This window comes from Diadema antillarum, unplaced genomic scaffold (genome assembly GCF_040938485.1).
Source record: "Diadema antillarum isolate AM-2024a unplaced genomic scaffold, OU_Dant_1.0 scf00000083, whole genome shotgun sequence".
NCBI classification, from domain to species: Eukaryota; Metazoa; Echinodermata; class Echinoidea; order Diadematoida; family Diadematidae; genus Diadema; species Diadema antillarum.
Genome location: NW_027270972.1, coordinates 1039609 through 1059260, shown reverse-complemented (window position 1 = coordinate 1059260; position 19652 = coordinate 1039609). Strand labels below are relative to the sequence as shown.

The following is a 19652-nucleotide window of genomic DNA, read 5'->3' as shown; positions in this document are numbered from 1 at the left end:
CAAATAGAGTAGTGCCGGACTTTAGAGGTATAATTTTAATACCATTTGCAGACGAAACAAAAATCCAGCATTAATGCTTTAAAATAGTTCCTAAATGTGAGTTAGGAATAGAAACAACCACTATAAAAATTTGAATCGGTAAAATTAATGTTAAGTACAATGTACGTATTGTTGAATATACAAAATGTGAACTGTAGTTGTAATAAAAATGTTTCCAGACTAAACCATCTACAGTTGCGGTTAATTGAGAAAAATACAGTTATCTCCTTATATTTTTGGCTTTTTTGCAAAAATTTTATATGATAGGATGTTTTATAGTACAACAGGCCTACACATATGCAGTTAATGTCATATCTTTAATATTTTTAAAATCACTGTTCCCAAAGGTAAACAGGACCTTTAAACATCTGTGCTTGATTTCCTATTAGTATTTGTTTATTCATGCCTTCTCTACAGCAGATTAATTTGTCACAGAAGTCTGTGTATAAGAAATTGTCAGCATTAGGTCTTGATTTGAGTATGATTATTTGTCAGTTGGTCAGTTTATGTTTTATCTTTTAAATATGTGTGTTTGCTTTTTTCCCCTTTCAGTCTGTTTCCTCATATAGCGACCGGGTCCTTGGTTATCCAGAGCAGTTTGTGACTCATGCAACATATTCGGTGAGTGCTTTTGCCTGGTATCAGATTTAAATGCCAAAACTAATTATTGAGTGCCGGTAATTGTTATAATGTTATCATGTTCCCTATATCAAATGACATAACATATTCCTTTCACACAAATTTTTCTTTAGTCTATTCAAGTATCTTGTACAGTGTAATGTTTTTGAGTGAATTATGTTGTACCAGAACGTTACACAGAAATTTGTGCAATAAATTCTGCAAGATGCGAGGTCTTTTTATTACTCTTACTACTGCATGCGTCTTCATACGAGTTTGGAGTTGTATAGTAAAACAATCACACTACTACATTGCATTGGAAAAGATATTAGATTAGACAAAAATACACTCAGCTTTGATAGAAAAAAAGGAAAGATATTGATAAAAGCAGCTGTATTCTTTTGATTAAAGGCATTTTTCTGATTAGCATGACACAAATAAACATGAACATACATGTAGGCCATGAATGCAGACACTTGATCTTGTCTACATTTTGGGAACCTGGTATACCGGGTTCCCATATTTGAGTTGACGCTGCGGGTACCTGGTGTACACATACCAGGTTCCTGTAAGGAATAGGTCACCATGCCAGGCTTTTTCATCAGTACATCCAAACTTTACCCAGTTGTATAATAGCAAGCTCCCTAGGTGTAGCAATGTGCCTTTTACTGCATAGCCTGAATTGAGGAAAGATTAGTTGGAACTGGTTAGATTCATTCAATTCTATGCAAAATCAGAATTAAAAAAAAAAGTACACAAAGTTTGCCAATTTTAGGGAGAAAAAGAACTTATATCTTCTAAAATTTAATGCCAATTCAAGAATCAGATATGGATTTAGGATTTAAGAGGCCTTTAAAATTCTGCAACTAAAATGAACAATAATGTACGAACAACAAAGCACTCAAATTCAGAAGAATATTATTTTCATCATGCAGTGGCGGATCAAGAGGGGGGGGGCGCACCGGGCATGCCCCCTCTCTCTATTTTTTGTTAAAACAAAAGAAATGAAAAGAAAAAAAAGGGGGGGCATGTGTGCCCCCCTTTAGATTTTTAAAGGCGCCTACCCTTTACGGAATGTGAAAAAACCCCAATACTTTGATGATTTCAGTCTATTTTAGGGGTAGGGTGGTGATTGAGAGAAGGATTGGTGGAGAAGATGTGACCATAGTTTGTGTCTCTTTTCCTCAGATGTTGAGAAATATACTGTATACACCACATATTTCGCAAGTCTAAATTTTCGCGAATTGGGAATTCTTGATGACTTCGCGATTGGTTAAATTCGCGATCGTGAAGTCCTGTACTGAATGGAGAAATGTACACGCGTACGTCATATTCACATCGGGATCAGACTTGATATTTTCGTGTGTCTTTAATTTCGCGAATAGCACCTGACTCGCGAAATTCGCGAAAATAAAAACCTCGTGAAATATTTGGCATAACAGTAGATAACAGTGTTTCCCCCATTCTCTGTCTCTTGTCCCCGTGCAGCTGGAAAACTCGGTGGGAGGTTGCCAACCCGTCTACAACCTTTGGAACCAAGGCATCAACACCATCTGTGTGGGAATCATGCGCTCATTTGTAAGTACACCAACAAACTAGAAAAGTACTCGGGGAGCGCAGACCTTCGCCAAGCCAGCAGCTTATTTCCATTCACACACAGTTTCCCAATACAGAAGCCTTTTGTTATTCTTCATCAGCTTCCAGCTGCGCGGCGCATTACCCGAGCAGAGCATGTGCTTTAGTGTGCGTATAATGTAAACCTCCAGTACGCACAGCTTGAACTCCCAAGTTCATTGACCCGGATTCCGCCCCCCCTTCAGATCTCGCCTATGGAACGCGTGATCACGCCGAAAATCAGCACACGCGACGCCCGCGACGTATACTATCAAAATGTATGGTTGCTTTCTCTGAAAAATTTTTCTTATATTTTATATTAATTGATTATTGTAATTTATGCATAAAATCAGTTTTGGGCTCTAAATCACTTATTAATGCTCTAATTAAGCTAATTTCTTTTTGAGAATGTTTCTTGTATCATTCTCCTGAGACATAGGATAAAAAAATATCTGTATCGAAATTAATTTCTTATGTATCTGATTGTTTTTTGAATTTCTTTTGTATTTCTTTGTTTTTCGACCTTTTGTTTTTGTTTGTTTTTTGGCCAAAATTTGTCACAGACATTTTTCGAAGCTTTATTATGCTAAAATAAGATAATTTTGTTTATTCTAAGTCAAGATATGAATTTTTATGTGAATTAATTGAAAAAACACAATTTGCATTGGATTTGTACACAAAATCACGTTTTGGAGCAATTTTGGGGTTGACAAATTTTTTTCGAACGGGCGTCGCGTCAAAACGGTACGTGCGGGCGCAACAATTTTGGTCTCAAAAGTTGCGCGATACTTGAAAGAAAAAAGTCATGAAACATCGCAACGGGAGCTTATCGCGCTGCGAAGATATTGCGCGAAACGTCGAGGGGGGGGGGCGGATTCTGCCCCCCCACCCGATTAGGGTTAAATATCCATAAAAATTCATGGATCACGACCAAACTGTGATCAGCTGTTCCTTGTGTCAATTATCGACTTTTTGTGCAAGTTTCATTCAAATCTGTTCAAAACTTTTTGAGTTATTTTGCACACAAACAAACCAACGCCAATGAGAACATAACCTCCTTTCTTGGCAAAGGTAGAAATGGGAAGATCCAAACAAATGGACAAGACATATTGACAGAGTGAGGACATGAGATGTGTCAGGTTTTCTCCTAGTGAATGGCATGTTTGCGCAAAAAAAACAACAACCCACAAATCTTCATCCTTTTCATAGCCCATACCTTGATTCTAAGGTAAAACGTACAGCATTTGGCGACACTACGTTCATACTTCATAAGGAATATGTGAAGCCAGATGATCACATTGACAAGTGAAACATATCAGATTTTTGAACCTTTTCCTCTCTTTGAGTGCGTTCGAGGTTGAATTGTCACAGTACTTGTAACATTCAAAAGTACTGAAAAGAGATGAGAAATGTAGAAGTGTGTATAAGCAACCAATTTTAGGGTCCATGACATTATTTCAACAGACATAGAGTAATGTGATTTGTTCATAAGGACCTGAATCAGTATTAAATTTGAAGACTGAGTTTGTCCTTTCTTATAGACTGCACTTGGCTATAGATTTTTAGCAGTGCTTGAAATCAACACCAATCAGTTCTCACAGGAATTTCCACATCTCCCCGTTCAATATCCATTCATGTCTTTTGTGAAATTCAGTGCAGTTTACCAGTCGGCTGGATCTCTGTGGTAATGCTATCTGTTGCTAACTTCACAAAGTTGTTTACTGTAAAAGTGGAAATTTTTGCGGTGTTGAAAGTTTCGTGCATTTTGCGCAACCAGAAACTAGCACGAAAATAAAAGCATGCAATATTTTTGCTTGCCGTATGTTCCAGTACTTAATGTTTTTTTTTTTTTTTTTTTATTTCACGGAATTAAGAACACACAAAACTCTTCTTACCAGGGAGAGCATGAAAAATGAGTCTTGTAAAAATATTCACGTATACAGTATTTGGGTCGTTTTTTGCGCCTAGGTGTGTGTCAACTGATGTAATCAAGTACGTACACTCCTCTCCCCCTGTTTTCGCCCCTCCTCTCTCCCCACTTTCCCCCCACAGAATGGTCTCTGGTTTACCCTTGGGTGGTGTTTGTTCTTCTTCATGCCGGCCCTCATTTTTGGGGTCAAGCTGGCCAAGTATTTCCGCACCATGGATACAACGGGAGGCTATGCTGACCAGTAAGTTTTACCCTCCCTATAAAGTCCAGTCATGAGAGAGATAGTACTGATGGTCTAATGATATATAATGATAAATAAAAGTCTGTCCAGTACTCCTCATAATTCAGTGGAGGTTCTCTTGTTCAGTAGTTAATAAGATTTGAACAAACCCTTCACAGGAATGTAATAGAATTTTAAACACTGTGATTAATTTGGTAAAGTCTGTTCTTACAAAGCCTATGTGATTTATGATTTGCATGTGTGGTATGTTTTACATACCAAGTATATGAGCAATTTAGCATACTCCTCTCTGGTGCTATATGATTGTGCAATTAATATTTCATTTTAATTATGTTTATGAAGTGGAGATAATTTACAGATTTATGAAAACTTGGTTGTTGTTATTGACTGATTCTTTCTTTCCGACTAAAGTTTCAGCTGGGGTTATTGTTTCAATGAGGGGCTTCCATTCTCTTAAACTGACGCTCATTGGGAGTTGTGACTGCTGTTTTGGAAACATGGTTGTTATTCTATAACAGCTGTTCATAAATGGGGCACTTTTTGTACTGGATAATTTTGTGCTAGCATTGAGAGCAATACAAGGCCAAGTAGCAAACAAGGTAACCATGTAACCAAGGTACCAAGAGTACCAAACTAGGTGACCAAGGTAGCAAACAAGGTAACCTTGAAGACCAGAGATACAAAAAGATATGCACATTAACACAACTCTTTCCTAATTGTTTGTGTAATCTCTTCTTTGTTCTTGCAGGGGTGACGGATTTGAAATGCAAGGGTGAGTATCTTGTCATGTTTTTATGTTTTACCAATTTATCACCAATTAATATCACCACAAGAGTGGATAAAGAAACATTCACACCCAGGGAGAAATAGCCAAAAGGTGTCTGATTGTACATGTCTAGTCAGATGTAGTACGATGCAGGCTGGTTTGCACAAAGTACTTATATAGTTCTTTTCATAAATGTATTTTCTTGTTGGTTGCTTCTGGGCTGTAACAAGTGCTTTCCACAGATTTTTATATCATATTATCATATTGTAAGTTGTCATGTACAGCTATAAAACTGTTTGATTCTATCAAATGGCAGCAAAAATGTATTTAGCCATATATTTTTCTCTTTCATTTTCTGTTGCACCATCAGCAGAGACTTTTGTGCAATTTTCCAGCTGTCCTGAATGTTATTCATTCAGCTGTTTCAAAAAGTACTCTGTGAACATTAATGTGAAGTGATGAAAATAAACAAAGAAACAAATACACTAACAGCCATTCCTAGTGCAGATATTCATCGTGTGTGTGACCTCAGTTTAACATCAGGTTCCTGTTTGCATCACATGATGTTACTGCACTAATGGACCCATTTTCAGTTTGGCAGAATATATGAAGTCTGCCTTAAAATCAAAATCATTCGAATGATAACATGTATATTAGAGGAGTGGACTTCCATTACATGCATCTGTAATGACAAGCAATGAAGACATGAACTATTTTGTTAAGATTGTGTGTTTTTTTTTTTCCATTTTATTTCCTCTTCAAACATCCTTCACCAACCCATCTAGGCAACAACACTATGGGTGAGTACAAAAGGAGACACTTTTATCTCAAACAAAAATCACGAAGCAGACTCGGCAGATGACAGTCTAACCCAACATTCATGATTCTGCCATAGGCAGATATCTAATTTATGCAAGCTGTTCATTGATCTTGGGCTGATAACAAGTCAACCATTTTGAATGTTTCATGAGTCTTTTGGACTGGCAATATAGCGTTTCTGTAATTACCGATAAATCTAAAGCAGACATGGCTGCATGTACGTTTATCTTGATTTCAGCCATGCTTTGAATAACCCTCATGAAATCATCCAAGTTCCTACTAATTAGTCATAATTTTATTCAGATTTGATTTACTTTTCGGCACAGTGTAACAATATCTAATGCTGTTTAATTCATAATACCACAGAATTACTTTTGCCAAGCTATCTTGTCCATAGTTTATAGTTTGTTTAGTTTGCAGCTGCAGAAACTAATGGCGGTTTTACTCCCATGTGAGTTGAATCTCATGAGATACACAGATTAAAAGTCATGTGGTGGGCTCATTGGGATGCGGCATGGATAGTGATTTTAATGACATATCGAGAGAAATTATATCACTTTTCCAAGATAATCGCCAGGTTTTAAAATGTTTGGCTTTTTTTTTTCTGATCAGAATGCTCTATCTTACTCATTTGATTTTAAAATGGATGTATACATTTGTAGATTATGCAGAAGTTGGAGATGAATCAATAGAAGATTGATAATGATGGTGTTACGGTTGTTGAAATGAAAATTCCATCTACTCAACAACATGAAGTGCTCTTATGCAAGGCTGACAGTAGAGTAACCTCTTATGATAAACTCCTGAACACGTCTTCACTTCACTGATATGGCTGCAAGTATTGTGGATAGAACCTTCGTAAAAATGTACTTAAGTGAAACATGAATCTATGCACTGGTAGAACTGAAAATTAATAAGCTATGAGTAAAACCAGCATTAAGATTTTTAGATATGGATGATTGAGGATATGAATATTATCTAGTGAATTCTTGTTGCCTCAACTATTCTTCCATAACAGCAACAAAGTTGCACCATCGTCGTATGATGCGTAAGTAAACGTTCTGTGCCGTCCGGCTGCAGGAAGCAGAATGCAAAGAAAGCCATTTCAATCCCTTCACAGCTCTTGCTTGACTCGTGTGTAATGCCTGCACAGTGGTCACTTGTTTGCAAAACGTGTGCATAAATTTGTCTCACTTTGTCTCGTGTTTAATGATCCGGAGTATCAACACGTCTTTCCAGTGATCACCATGATACATATCTCACATTTCTTCTCCTGAATGATATAAATCAATGGATGATTCAATGTATGTGAACATTGTCATCTTCTTCCTCTTCTGTTTCTTCTTCTTCTTCTCTTTTTTTTCCTTTTCTTCTTCTTTCTCCTCTTCCTGCATTTCCTTGTGCCCATCTACTTCTACTTCTATATTTTTCTTTTCTATCATAGCTGTCACCCATTTCTCCCTTTACATCTTTACATCTTTTTTTCTTTTGTCCTTTTTTATTCTTTTTTGTTTATCATCCTTTGTCTTCTTTTTTATCTCAATTTTTTCAATATTATCCCTGTTTCTTCTCTATCAACTCTCATATTTTTATCATTATGCCCTCTTCGTTTTCAACTCTCATGTTTATTATCCTCATGTCTTCTCCTTTACACCATCTTGTTTATATTATCCTTCTTTTCTTCTTATTTTTCTCTATCTCTTTTTATCATCCTTGCCTTTAATTCTTGTGTTTCTTTTCTTTCTCTTCATATCTTTCATGTTGGAATGTTTGTCCACAGTCTGTATCCTCTTTCTGTAAGTTAGTCGTGACACATAACAGATTTTCTACTCGGAGCTCCGATAGGAATTTCCTTTTCATCAAGAGTGCTACCAGGTTGCAGTGTATGTGTACATTGTTCAGTGTGGAATCACAGTAAATTTGCGTCAAACTAATACTTTCTTCCCTTCCAACAAAGATGCATTCCATCTTTGTGGAGTACATTTCATCTGTTACAAGTTCTATTCAAACAGTGCAGGGTTTGCAAACGATTCAAGCCATTTTTTTCCAAATTACTCAGTTTTGTGAAATTTACGATATTCTGCATGATATTTGTGGCAGTGTTTCAATGCAAACTAATTTTTTTCATGTTATTGAAATCATCATCATTTCTTTTTAAAAATCAGTCCACTCATTAATTTCACACCCACCAAATTTAGCTCTTGTGTGCATACATTTGTATGTGTGACCGTGCATCACAAAACCAACAAAAAGTCGCACACACTGATTTTGTGTGAGGACTCAAAATAGGTGAAATGGGTCGACCTGGCCAATTTTGAGTTTTTCACATTTTCTGAAAGAGCAAATCTTCTTCTTTATTGTGCTAAATTTTGGGATCATAAAACAGACAGGAAATTGGTTTTCAGTATTTTTTATTTTCTTGAACACTTTTTTTTAGAGTACTGTGATAAGGTGTGTCTTTAAGAGTCCCCTTTTTATTTCTTAAAAACCCTTTGCACACTCTTGACTATCAACTCTAATAACATAAGAAAAGATAATGCTACTGCTTTGAAAGTTGGCGGTAATCATGTATATATCTTTTATTTGCCCAATTAAAGGCAATCAAATAACATAGAAATCACATATACAATAAATAAACATGAAAAAAAAATGATGACAGATTTAAAAATCACATTTCAAGTCAAACACAAAAAATCAATAATTTCACATAATTCGGTTCGATTAAAAAGATCACAATGTTTGAACCCATCCCTAATGTCTACTAAATCCCTCACTGACTGGGCTGTACACTGTAACTCACTGTCTATATTTAAGCTAATATTGTCATGGACAAAATAATCATGGACAAAGGGTGTTAATAAAGCATGCCCAATTTCAGCTTAATCTGATAATCCCTTCATTGTTGTTGCTCAGATGGTTTACATCCTGTTTCTTGTCACATTCATCACACAGCTAACACGGCTTGGTAAAGATTAGGCGCTTGAATAGCAGAGCCCCTGTTCTCAGTTCACACTTTCCCAGAAAGTGTGCTTTCTTTCTAATATTTAGATAGCTTAGGAGTGTCCATTTGAGCTGAGTTATACATTATTTTAAAGCTTAGAGTCTGCTCTTTCAGAATCTGCCCTTAACTAAAAATCTATGTCTTGAGACTTTCTGTTGGTTTTGTGATGCAGGGTCACATATGTGACCGTGCACCTCAAAACGAACATAAAGTCGCACACACTGATTTTGCGTGAGGACTGAAAATAAGTGAAATGGGTCAACCTAGCCGAACTTGACTTTTTCATATTTCCTGAAAGAACGGGTCTTCTTTTACATTATGCTAAGATTTGGTATCATAAAATGGGCGGGAAAGTGTGTTTTTTTAGCAGTTTATCCCAAACACTTTTGATAGAATAGTGTGATTAGGTGTGTCTTTAGAATCCCTTTTTCATTTCTGAAAAACCTTGTCCACACTCTTCACTTTCAACTCTAATAACTTTTGAAAGGATAGTGCTACTGCTTTGAAAGTTGGCATTGATTATGGACAGAATGTGTTAATGAGGCATGCTTAATTTCAGTTTAATCTGATAATCCCTTCATTGTTGTTACTCTGGTGGTTTACTTCCTGTTTTTTGTCCCATTCATCGCACAGCCAGCAGGGTTTGGTAAACATTAAGCGCTTGAATAGACACTGTACTTCAGAGCCTCTTTTCTCAGTTCACACTTTTTCTGAGTTGGTGCTTTCTTTCCAATATTTATACAGGTTAGAAGAGTCCATTTGATTTGAGTTATACATCATTTTAAAGCTTAAAGTCTGCTCTTTCAGAATATGGTCTTAACTAAAAATTCATGTCTGGCGACTTTTTGTTTGTTTTGAGGTGCAGTGTCACATATATGTCTATATCTTTCATATCTATTAAATGTACAGTACTGGCATTGACAGATACACAATGTAATTGTTTTTATGGAAAACAGTGAAAGTGCTTTTTTGCTAGACTTTATTCATGTTGAGTTCATGAATGCCTTATCATTGTTTTTTAACTCGGAATAGGAGGTTTTCATGTGGCTAGTGCTATGCATCTTGATGTACATCATTGCAATGGATTGCAATTACCATCAGAAAGACATTAGTACATTTGCAGTTGGCATTTTAGTAGTTTAGTAGTCATGTGCTAATCACAATCATTTTGTCTTTCCATGTGGTTGCTTGTTCGTTATTATTATCCCATGAAATATGGTTAAAGAATTATTAGAAGAAAAGAAAGAAAGCTGTTGGGATTGAAACAGCAAAATCGTGCAGTAAAATGATTGTTCATGATCGCAGTACTCTTTAAATGTAAATAGGTGTTGGGTCATGCTGTCATTAATTGCTTTTGCTGACAATAATGATAATGTAGTATGCCCTTAGAAGTGCAGAGGAAACAAGCAAGCAATACATAGAAACAATATTAGAAAACATCCAGCAACAACTTTGAAGTTTGAGAATACTTTAAGCAAAAGATTATAATTGTATGCAAGGAAATAAAATGGAGCTTAGTGTTAGAGGAAAACAAACGCAAGTGTTTGGAAAACATAGGCAGTACACACAGTGGTTGTGCATTATAGGTTATAATTTGGCATTTGTCAGAAATACACAAACTGACTTGTTAAAGAATTAACAGAAATGATGCTTGCAACTTTAATCTGCAAATAGGAAAATGTTTTTTTTTTTAAATTTCTACCTAAACTCTATATCATAAAAACAATGACATAACATCCTTTAAATATACTGAGAGAAGTTTGGCTTGATGAATCTTGGTTGTCATTTCAAATTTCTGAAAGACTTTGGTAGTGTGGATTACACTAGTGTTACGAGATGAAGACCCTGTTATAAAGATGTCCCTTTGCCATTAAATAGCAAAATGGGGGAAATTTGAATGATTGCAATCTGAAATCAGATCAACTACAAGAAGTTGTATGACTGCACACTCAACAACTCAGTTGATGTTATACCAAAATGATCATCATTTGCTTGTATTTATATCTACATGACCAATAACTAACGGGGTTTGACTGTATATGAAAAGCATTCAACATTTAACGCCATTATTGTAGAAGCAAGGAAGGAGTTTTGTGCCAAATTATGAGTGTGCAAGGGGTTCTCCTCCCCCCCCCCCCCCCCCATGCAATTCATCCTGAGATGAATACTGTATGCAAAGACGTATTACGGTATGCTTGACGAAAAGATATTCCATCATAATAATAATGAAAACCAATGATTGCTTGAACACTGCAAAAAGCATTTAACACTGGCCTCACTGAAGCTTTGCAACAGACCTATTATTCTTTTCTGCGTGCTATCAAAAATATGGTACTGTAAAAGTGGAAATTCTCACGTGAGCAATTTTTCACGCTCAGTTGAGTAAAATGAATGTTGTGTGTTTTGAATTAGTGGGATGAAAGAGATGTAATATTATTACATACAAACGTAGTACAAGCAAAAATTTTAGTGCGCTTTTATTTTTACACTAATTGTCATGTTGCACAAAATGCATGAAAAATTTCCACCTTTACAGTAGTTGAATAGTTTGCTCATAATGCAGTTCCTAATATCTTGCAATAACAGTTTGAGAGCACAATGTTCTGATTTGTCTTTTTTTAAATATAACATATGTACAGTGGTGGATTTTTGTTTTGTTATGTTTTGTTTGTTACTTTTCTGCTTTCTGACTCAAATCACATTTTTCCATGCACATCTTGACACTGCATATGATGAATGAACGTTTGAATGCCGATGCACCGTTGCCTGCCGTACCATTTGACATGGTAAAACCACCTTGCACCGTGTAGTCATGCACCGTACGGCCCCCCACCGTATGGCCACACACAGCATAGCCGTGCACCTCCATCGTATCACCGCTGAGACAGGGCGAGATACAAGATTCTCACCGGCAGGTTTACTACTCTCCTTGAAGGGGAACCTCACTCCATTTTCTTGTTGACTGCAGTGAAAAGAGTAAAGTCAAGACACCCAAGATGGTGAAGGCTTCGTACAAATTGCTCCAAAATTAAGAAATTTGTGGAATTGTAACCTTCTGCAAGTTTTCCCTAATTGAAGGTGATAATAGTTTCAATCACTTTTCGAAGTTTAAGCTGAGATCATTTTGCCGTAATCTCATATCTCCACCATCGATATCAATACGTTAGCTACGAAATAAAAGTCAATATTGGTCAATAATCTACATTCTGCACATAAATGCCCCTGAAAATTTAGCGGTAAACAATTGCAAGCCAATGTGTTTCTTTGATATCAATGAAATTTTCACTATTCTGGTTTATATTTGCTCTTACTTTCTTTTGTACAGTCAACTTGAAAATTGTGCGGAGTTCCTCATCAAAAATTGTCTCAGTAGATCACATCTGTGAAATAATATTAGTCAACCCCCATGCAGGATGCTACAATTTGTATGTGTAGATTAGTTGAGCTATAAAACAAAACAAAACGTGTCTACCCACCCCCCCCCCCCCCACAAAAGAAAAATACTAAAAAAAAAAATACTAAAAAAAAAACACTTTAGACTCGATGTGTACTTTTATGGGCAACAAAGTAAGCTTGTGGTTTGTACATTGTAATTGTAGTTGAAAATATATGTTCTTTTGCAAGCTTGAATTTTAGCAGTGGGTATAGTAGATAGTGTAGTAATATGAATACAACCCTGCCCCCCCCCCCTCCAAAAAAAGGTAGTATTTGATGTGATTCTGCCACATACAAGTATTTCAACGAGTATTAACTATATATAAAAAGAAAAATCACCTGATGGCAGAGTTCTGCACAAAAGACCTTCAACCTAAATAGACATGACTACCTGAAGCCTTTATGCAGAGGGTGGACCTTCTGTCTAAATGGCTAAAAAATTGCAAAGAAGAATTAAGTTATAATTTATACACTTTGATGAAACTCGTACCTGAACCTTCACCCCTCTGAATAATATCTTTCTTTCAAGAATGACTTTATATTAATGAATGAATTAACAGTTTGAGAATTTTTCTTGTCTTTGTTTTTCTTTGGGTTATGTGTGCAGTGCTCATAATCCTCTAAGATATTGTGATAAGACAGAGTGATTTTAATTCACTTATTCTAGTTGCTTGATTGTTTTCGTATTTTTTATTGTTTGATGTAACAGTGAATGTGCATCACTTGTATGCACTTTGTATGTTGAACGTATGATGCATGTTACCATGGCAATATGAAGGTTCATGCTGCATGTCATGTTTAAATGGTCATTACGTTGCTGTCTTCATGTTGGCATGTTGTTTTCTTTTTGTTTTGTTATCATATCAGGCCTCCGATTGCCATACTTTTACTGCTATTTCATTTTGGTTTGTTTGTTAGTTTTTTTAGATTCAAGGTACATGTATGCTTGAAATTAATGCATGTTGGAGACATGCTATTGCCTCCTGAATCTTGGATAAATATAGCACATCAAAGTGTATAGATCACTACCCTGTTCAGAATACTAGATGGTAGTGGATATACCTTGGCTGAAATCTGTAGGAAATGTTTCTTTGAATGAATTAAAGTTGTCTTCAAGGATCCCTTTCATTCAACTTTTTATAATGCCATTGATTTGAAACTGAGATGCAAAGCTGTGCCAGGAGTGCACAAGTACATGTGGCACAAAGGTGGAAGTACCGGGGCTGCGTCTGGTGTATTAATGTGCGATAATGAGAATACCAGTGATGAAGATGCAAGAAATGAAATAGATGAACACCACTAGGCCCCTAATCATCAACACATGAGTGGTAGGGGGTTGAAAAGAAGTATACTTCTCCCCTGCATGATCAAGTGATTGGGTTAGCACCCAAAATACTTTTAAGGTTTGATATAATACAGATATTTATTTGGCATAAATGCAATGAAACAAATGTGAGAAATGGGAAAGTTTAAGTCGAATGTGAAATGCCAAATATTATAAGCAAAGGAAGTAACCTTTTGAATATATTCTAACATTTTTTTTTCTCTCACAGAGTTTAGAAATGGATAGAGATATCCATCATTGCAATTGAGAAAAACTAATAAATGAGGTAGAGTCAGTACAACAACTGCAGTTTTTTTTTTCTTTTCACCCATATCCTCTTCTAAACATGTGTATTTGTTTTTCTTTTACAGGTGAGGAGTCCAGAAAGAGAAGAGTTCCCTCCAAGCAGAGACAGCAGCGTTCCACCGGTAGATGATGATACAAAGAAACTAGTCTTTATAGCAATCTATATCTTCCAAACACCAATCCACAAAGAGAGAGAGAGAGAGAGAAAGAAAGAGAGGGAGAGAGAAAGGATGTCACTTTGAAATTTAAGGGGTCATTAGTTTTGATTTTTTGAAGATATAGAAGAAATAAGGGAAATGTCTTGCATAATTGTTGGAGTAAGGAGTTCAAAAAGTTGTGATCTTCAGATTTTTTCCTGGTGTATGTATGTTGTACAATCTTCCCAGCACTGTGCTTTTGTTGACAATCCTGCCATCATGCGTGTACCAAGTTTTGATTTTTACGGAAAGTGTCTACTAACCTCTTAGATGCCACTCTCCAAGTACAGTTTGGGCCAATGTTGAAGGGATACTACATATTTTAATTTCATTTGGCTTTTACTGAGGGTGATATCAAAAGGTTTTTCCTTTCTTTGACAGAAGCTTTTAGTTTTTGTGTTTGTTGTGTGTGGTTTATAGTTGTTGTTTTGTTTATTCACATGTACTCAGATTGGAGGAAGAAATAATAGCAAAATTTAGCAGAGGATCAAGAGATATAAGGAAAATCATTTGTTATACTCAGTATTTACAGGTACCTGGAAGATTTTCAAGGTGGAAATATGAAAATATGATGTGTCTTCTTGACTGCAGTGTGAATGAAATCTGCCCTGTGTTATCCGTGTATGTGTAATAATCCATAATATGTTCACCACCCCATGGCTATTTATACCTCGCATGAAATATCTTACAGATAGCGTGTACAGTCATAAGGTTTGTATGCATTGCCGAGTCAGAATATTTGCAACAAATAGTATAGTTACACCAATGTCATATTTTATATGAAACAGGTGTAGTGTAAAGTGTGAAGTGTGCAAGGTGTGAAAAAAATTGGGAAACTTATTATGAATTGAATTTGCAGGAATTTGAAATGTACAGATGATAATTGCTATGTTTTTTTAAAGTGTGGTTGAGATTTTGATGTTTTATTTCCTTTGCTGATTACTAGCAGTCAGTAGTTGTGTCTGAAAGCTACAAATGGTAAGAAAAAAGAATAAAAATAAAAACAAGGAAGTAAGAAGAGATGTAAATAATTTGACTGAAAATGTCTGTAACAACCTCAGTCTTTCTGACATTGTCTTTCAAGGTTTCTCAAATGAAATATTAGCAAGTTAATTTTTTCTCTATAAAACTTTTTTTTTTTGTGTGTGTATGGTAGCATTGAATAGCAAATATATGTTTCAGTGCATTTTATCTTCATGAAATTAGGAGAGTTGTGGGCGGGTGTGACGAAATGGTCAGATTAGAAGAATATAAACCCAGGAGCTGACTACTTATCTGAAATCTGTTGGGATACGTGCTAAAAAGCGATTCCAGTTTTCTAAGTTTTAAGCTGAATAAGAGGCAAGAGGCTAGAGGGAATAGGAATATATCTCTCACTTATTAATATCTTCTGTGTTTTAGATGGCTGAAAGCGAGACTTTACCGAGCTGAAAAGAATCTGTGCAATCAAGCATTAACAGAATCCAACCGTCTGTCAGCTTTCCAATATAAGAGGAATGACCATATTCATTAATTTTACTAGTTATGCTTTCTTTTGTTTTGTTTGTTTTTATGCTTAACATTAGATACACATACTAAGTTAACTTCTGGTGTATGGTGGCTTGAGTTGGAATGTTCTTGCAGCTGAATGACTTCACCACATAGTTTTGTCCACAACATTTTTCCACTCCTTTTGCAAAGAGAGTCTGTCCAAACAGAGCAAGTTGCCCTACCTGCTTGTAGAGTATCCATGTGCTATCACATCGTGCATGCTGGCCATATCTGGCCATTTCCCCTGCACAGTGTTACATGATGGGGATTACTTCCATATAAAGTTTGTGTGTCCCTTTGCAACCCCGAAAAATAGATTTGTTTTTACATTAGCTGGTATATGGGAGAGGGAAATAACCCAGACCTTTCCTCAGAATAATGATACTGGAAACTTCTTTATGATGGAGAAGAAACAAGCCTATAAATTTCCACTGAATTTATTTAGACCTGAAAAAAATCCAATTGTTATTCTTAAATGTTGACATGGGGTTATAGTTTTCACTTCTTTGAAAAAATTCTTTGAGATGTACCGGTATTGCCGTAAGATTTCATACACAAGGTTCTTCATACACATTGTTCTACAGCAGTGCAAAGTGTTATTTCGTGACGTTTGCAAAAGGGATAGATGACCTTTGATTTACTCAGTCCAATGGGTACTGTATACACACAATGTTCATTGGATTTTTTAGAGTGATTGTGCAGATAGAGAGACTTCATTGAGAGCCTTCAAACTTATATCATCTTGTCTCTCATTTCATGCATTGAAAAGGTCATGCATATCTTTCCAAATGACACCAAAAGGTATTCTAGTTAACATGCTCTTTCCGCCCTCCCAATAGTTTATGTTTTGAGATCAGCCCACCTGCACACCACCTGTGATATTTGAATTTGGACTATCCAGTTGTTTATCAAAGGAAGATTGTCTTCATTTTTTCAGTTACATTTGCAGTGTTGAAACATTCCTGTACATATTTTGGTAGTTGATAGGACTGCAGATGATATGAATTACCCAGAACACTCCAGAAATGTGTGCAGATTTTTATGTGCAGTGGATACTGTAGCAAAAGTGAGGAAAGATACAAAATGTCAAGGGAACGGCTATGTGGTGTGCACGCAAATCCTATGATTTGTGGTGTCTCTATGTAGTCTGGATTATTTCATGAGACTCATTTACTCTGAGGTTCTATGAAGTTTCTGTTCGATTACTGTATCAAGGTGTAGGTACATGTACAGCCTGTATGTAATGTGTGGTGAAGAATGATAGCATTTGTATTGTTCATCAGTTTAAGATATATTTTCATGGTGAAAGTTGTCATTCTTTTGTTGTTGTTGTTTTAAATCTAACCATGCCTGATCGGGAGAATGATGTGTTGAGTTTATTTTTTTATAATCAATTTTAATGTTACCAAGATCTTTATCTGTATATACAGCTGTATTTGGCATGCATGAAACAATATTTGGAAAAGGGCTGTCCATTTGTAGGGCTGAATTGATTGTGGACTAAATTCTTTTTTTCTTTTTTTTTCTTTTTTGAAGAGAGTACGCAAATCAGTTGCCTTGTACAGTAAGTGCTCATAGTTTTCATTGATTGCACGAAAAGGTTTTTTGGGAATGCACACTGCACAGGTGTTATCATTCTATTTTAAATGAAGTAAACTGCATTGTCAGCACTCTAAAGGCTCAATAGTCATGAAGCCATGTACACCTGTATATTTGAGATGTGTAAAAAGTTTTTTGTCTAATTGAGATTTCTATGCACAGATATGAATATTCTGATCTTCTGTTTGCCATGTTTTCCTGAAACACACAAAAACTATTATTAAAAGAAAAAAATATTTTTGCCTTTATGTGCCACTATTAAAGAATTTTAAAGAATTTCTTTCTTTCTTTCTAGTAGATAGTGAAATGTGTAAGTGTGTGTAGTAGCATAGCCCACTTTTCTACTGCGTTGATGCAAGTATATTGACTTCATCTGTAATTGACAGCCAAAAAAAAACAAAACAAAAACACGTTTTTAATTCATGCGAAGCTATCAGAGCTGTTTTGGGAGTAGAAAAATGCTATTAAAGATGAATGATCCAAATAAACCTAAGATTAAGTATTGATTATTACATAGTTCTTGCCCCCCCCCCCCCCCCAATATATTCATTCAAATTTTCAATTCAAATAAAAAAAAGTATATAATATAATGTATACATATTGGTATATGTTATCTTGAGCCAAGTGTATGATTTTTGTTAAATGCCAATTCATATTACATGTGGCCAATTTTACATAGCCCCGGCCAAATTGTTGTACTGTCTTGCCAGTGAAAAAAGACGAAAGTTATATATATAGTTATGGGATTTTAGCCACATTCCTCAAGGTTATTCAGAGAATATGTGAAGTTTTTATCTACAGGGGACCAATACTTAGATATGATATCATATGTTGTGGTGAATCATATTGTATATCATTTTCACAATTGAAGGCGTGATCAATATGCATTGTTTTGTGGATTGATACAATAAGCAGGAAAAATATTGTAGGTTACCCCTGCTAGCCGGAGCATTTCAAAGCATCACGTAAATATTTTGAATAGTGGTAAAGTTTCAAAGTTGGCGGGTGTGCAGTAGATGCCTCTGGCTATGCTATGAATAAAATGTTCCAAGTTTTGATATAAAAACCAAGGTATTATCATATTATCCAGATTACATTTTATGAAATTTGATGACTGACCAGTGAACTATGATAAAACTGAAAAGCAAATGACTCAGGGTCTCTCACCGCCATGAACCATTTACAAAATTCAGTGGACAATCAGCATTTACGGTACCACTCGGTTGTTACAATTTGCATCGTGTGATAACATTTTACTCCACAGGTGCATATGCATGTATTTCACTTGTACAGTAATTGCAACTGCTATTGTCAATTGGAAGAAGAATAAGCTCTTGGTCAGTGTTCTAGGTTAAGAGATACAAAAGTAAAGAGTCATGTGTACTGTACCACTTAGATATCAAATATGACTTACCTTTCATATTTGTATATCAAACTTAAAGTAGAGGCTGTTGCAGTGATAAGCTTTTAATATGAAACTTGAATTTATTTTGTCTTTTTCTGTTCATCTCTGCATAAAACCCAGAGGTCCAAGATCTCAATACAGATTTTATGTGTGTTTTGATGTGTTGATATGAATAACATGTATAATTTGCTGTTTATGTGGTTCACAAAAAGCATATACACTGTATTTATCCCAGAAAGTCACAACAAAAGCATTTGAAAACTGGGATGAAATTGGTAAAAAAAACACCTTTTATATTCTAGCAGCAATGAACATTATGATTTGTGAGCTGTGACTGCTGTAGCTTGTAGTTCCTAGATTGATTCTTCGATTTGTATCTTAAAAAATCTCTCAATGAGTACAATATTTCTTCCTCAAATTATTTGCTTTGCGTTGATCAGTGACTATTATAAAGTATTGCGACTCTTTTTGAGATGCAACACAAAATTGTGTTACTGTGTGCATATGAGTCCTTTCTTCTCCCCTGGTCAAAGGTCAAATGCTGTTATTTTTGTCATGTGACTTTGTTAAAAACTCAATGAGAAATATGGTTGAGTGAAAGCAGCAATATTAGTAGAACACATCAGTTAAGGTTTGAGGAAAATCGGACAATCGATGCAAAAGTTATGAATTTTTAAAGTTTTGGTGTTATAGTGACTGGATAAGGAGACTACTAGAGTTAATGACGTGTGGACAATGATATAAAGAAAATAAAAGAAGAGTTCCACAAACATTAATTTTTCATTAAAATTATGTATTCCATGAACTTGTAACTGACATACAATGTGT

General features: G+C 35.5%; 1 protein-coding gene across 1 annotated transcript in view; it reads left to right on the top strand.

Annotated features, from left to right (window-relative positions):
* LOC139717815 (prominin-1-A-like) overlaps nt 1-14215 on the top strand; it is a 61160-nt gene extending 46945 nt beyond the window's left edge. Inside the window, exons 20-25 of the mRNA XM_071629313.1 lie at nt 592-660; nt 2146-2235; nt 4324-4442; nt 5191-5214; nt 5994-6008; nt 14159-14215. Coding sequence (XP_071485414.1) covers nt 592-660; nt 2146-2235; nt 4324-4442; nt 5191-5214; nt 5994-6008; nt 14159-14162 — 321 coding nt within the window. The 3' untranslated portion in view covers nt 14163-14215. The remainder of the gene's footprint in view (nt 1-591; nt 661-2145; nt 2236-4323; nt 4443-5190; nt 5215-5993; nt 6009-14158) is intronic.
* Nucleotides 14216-19652: the final 5437 nt, after the last annotated feature.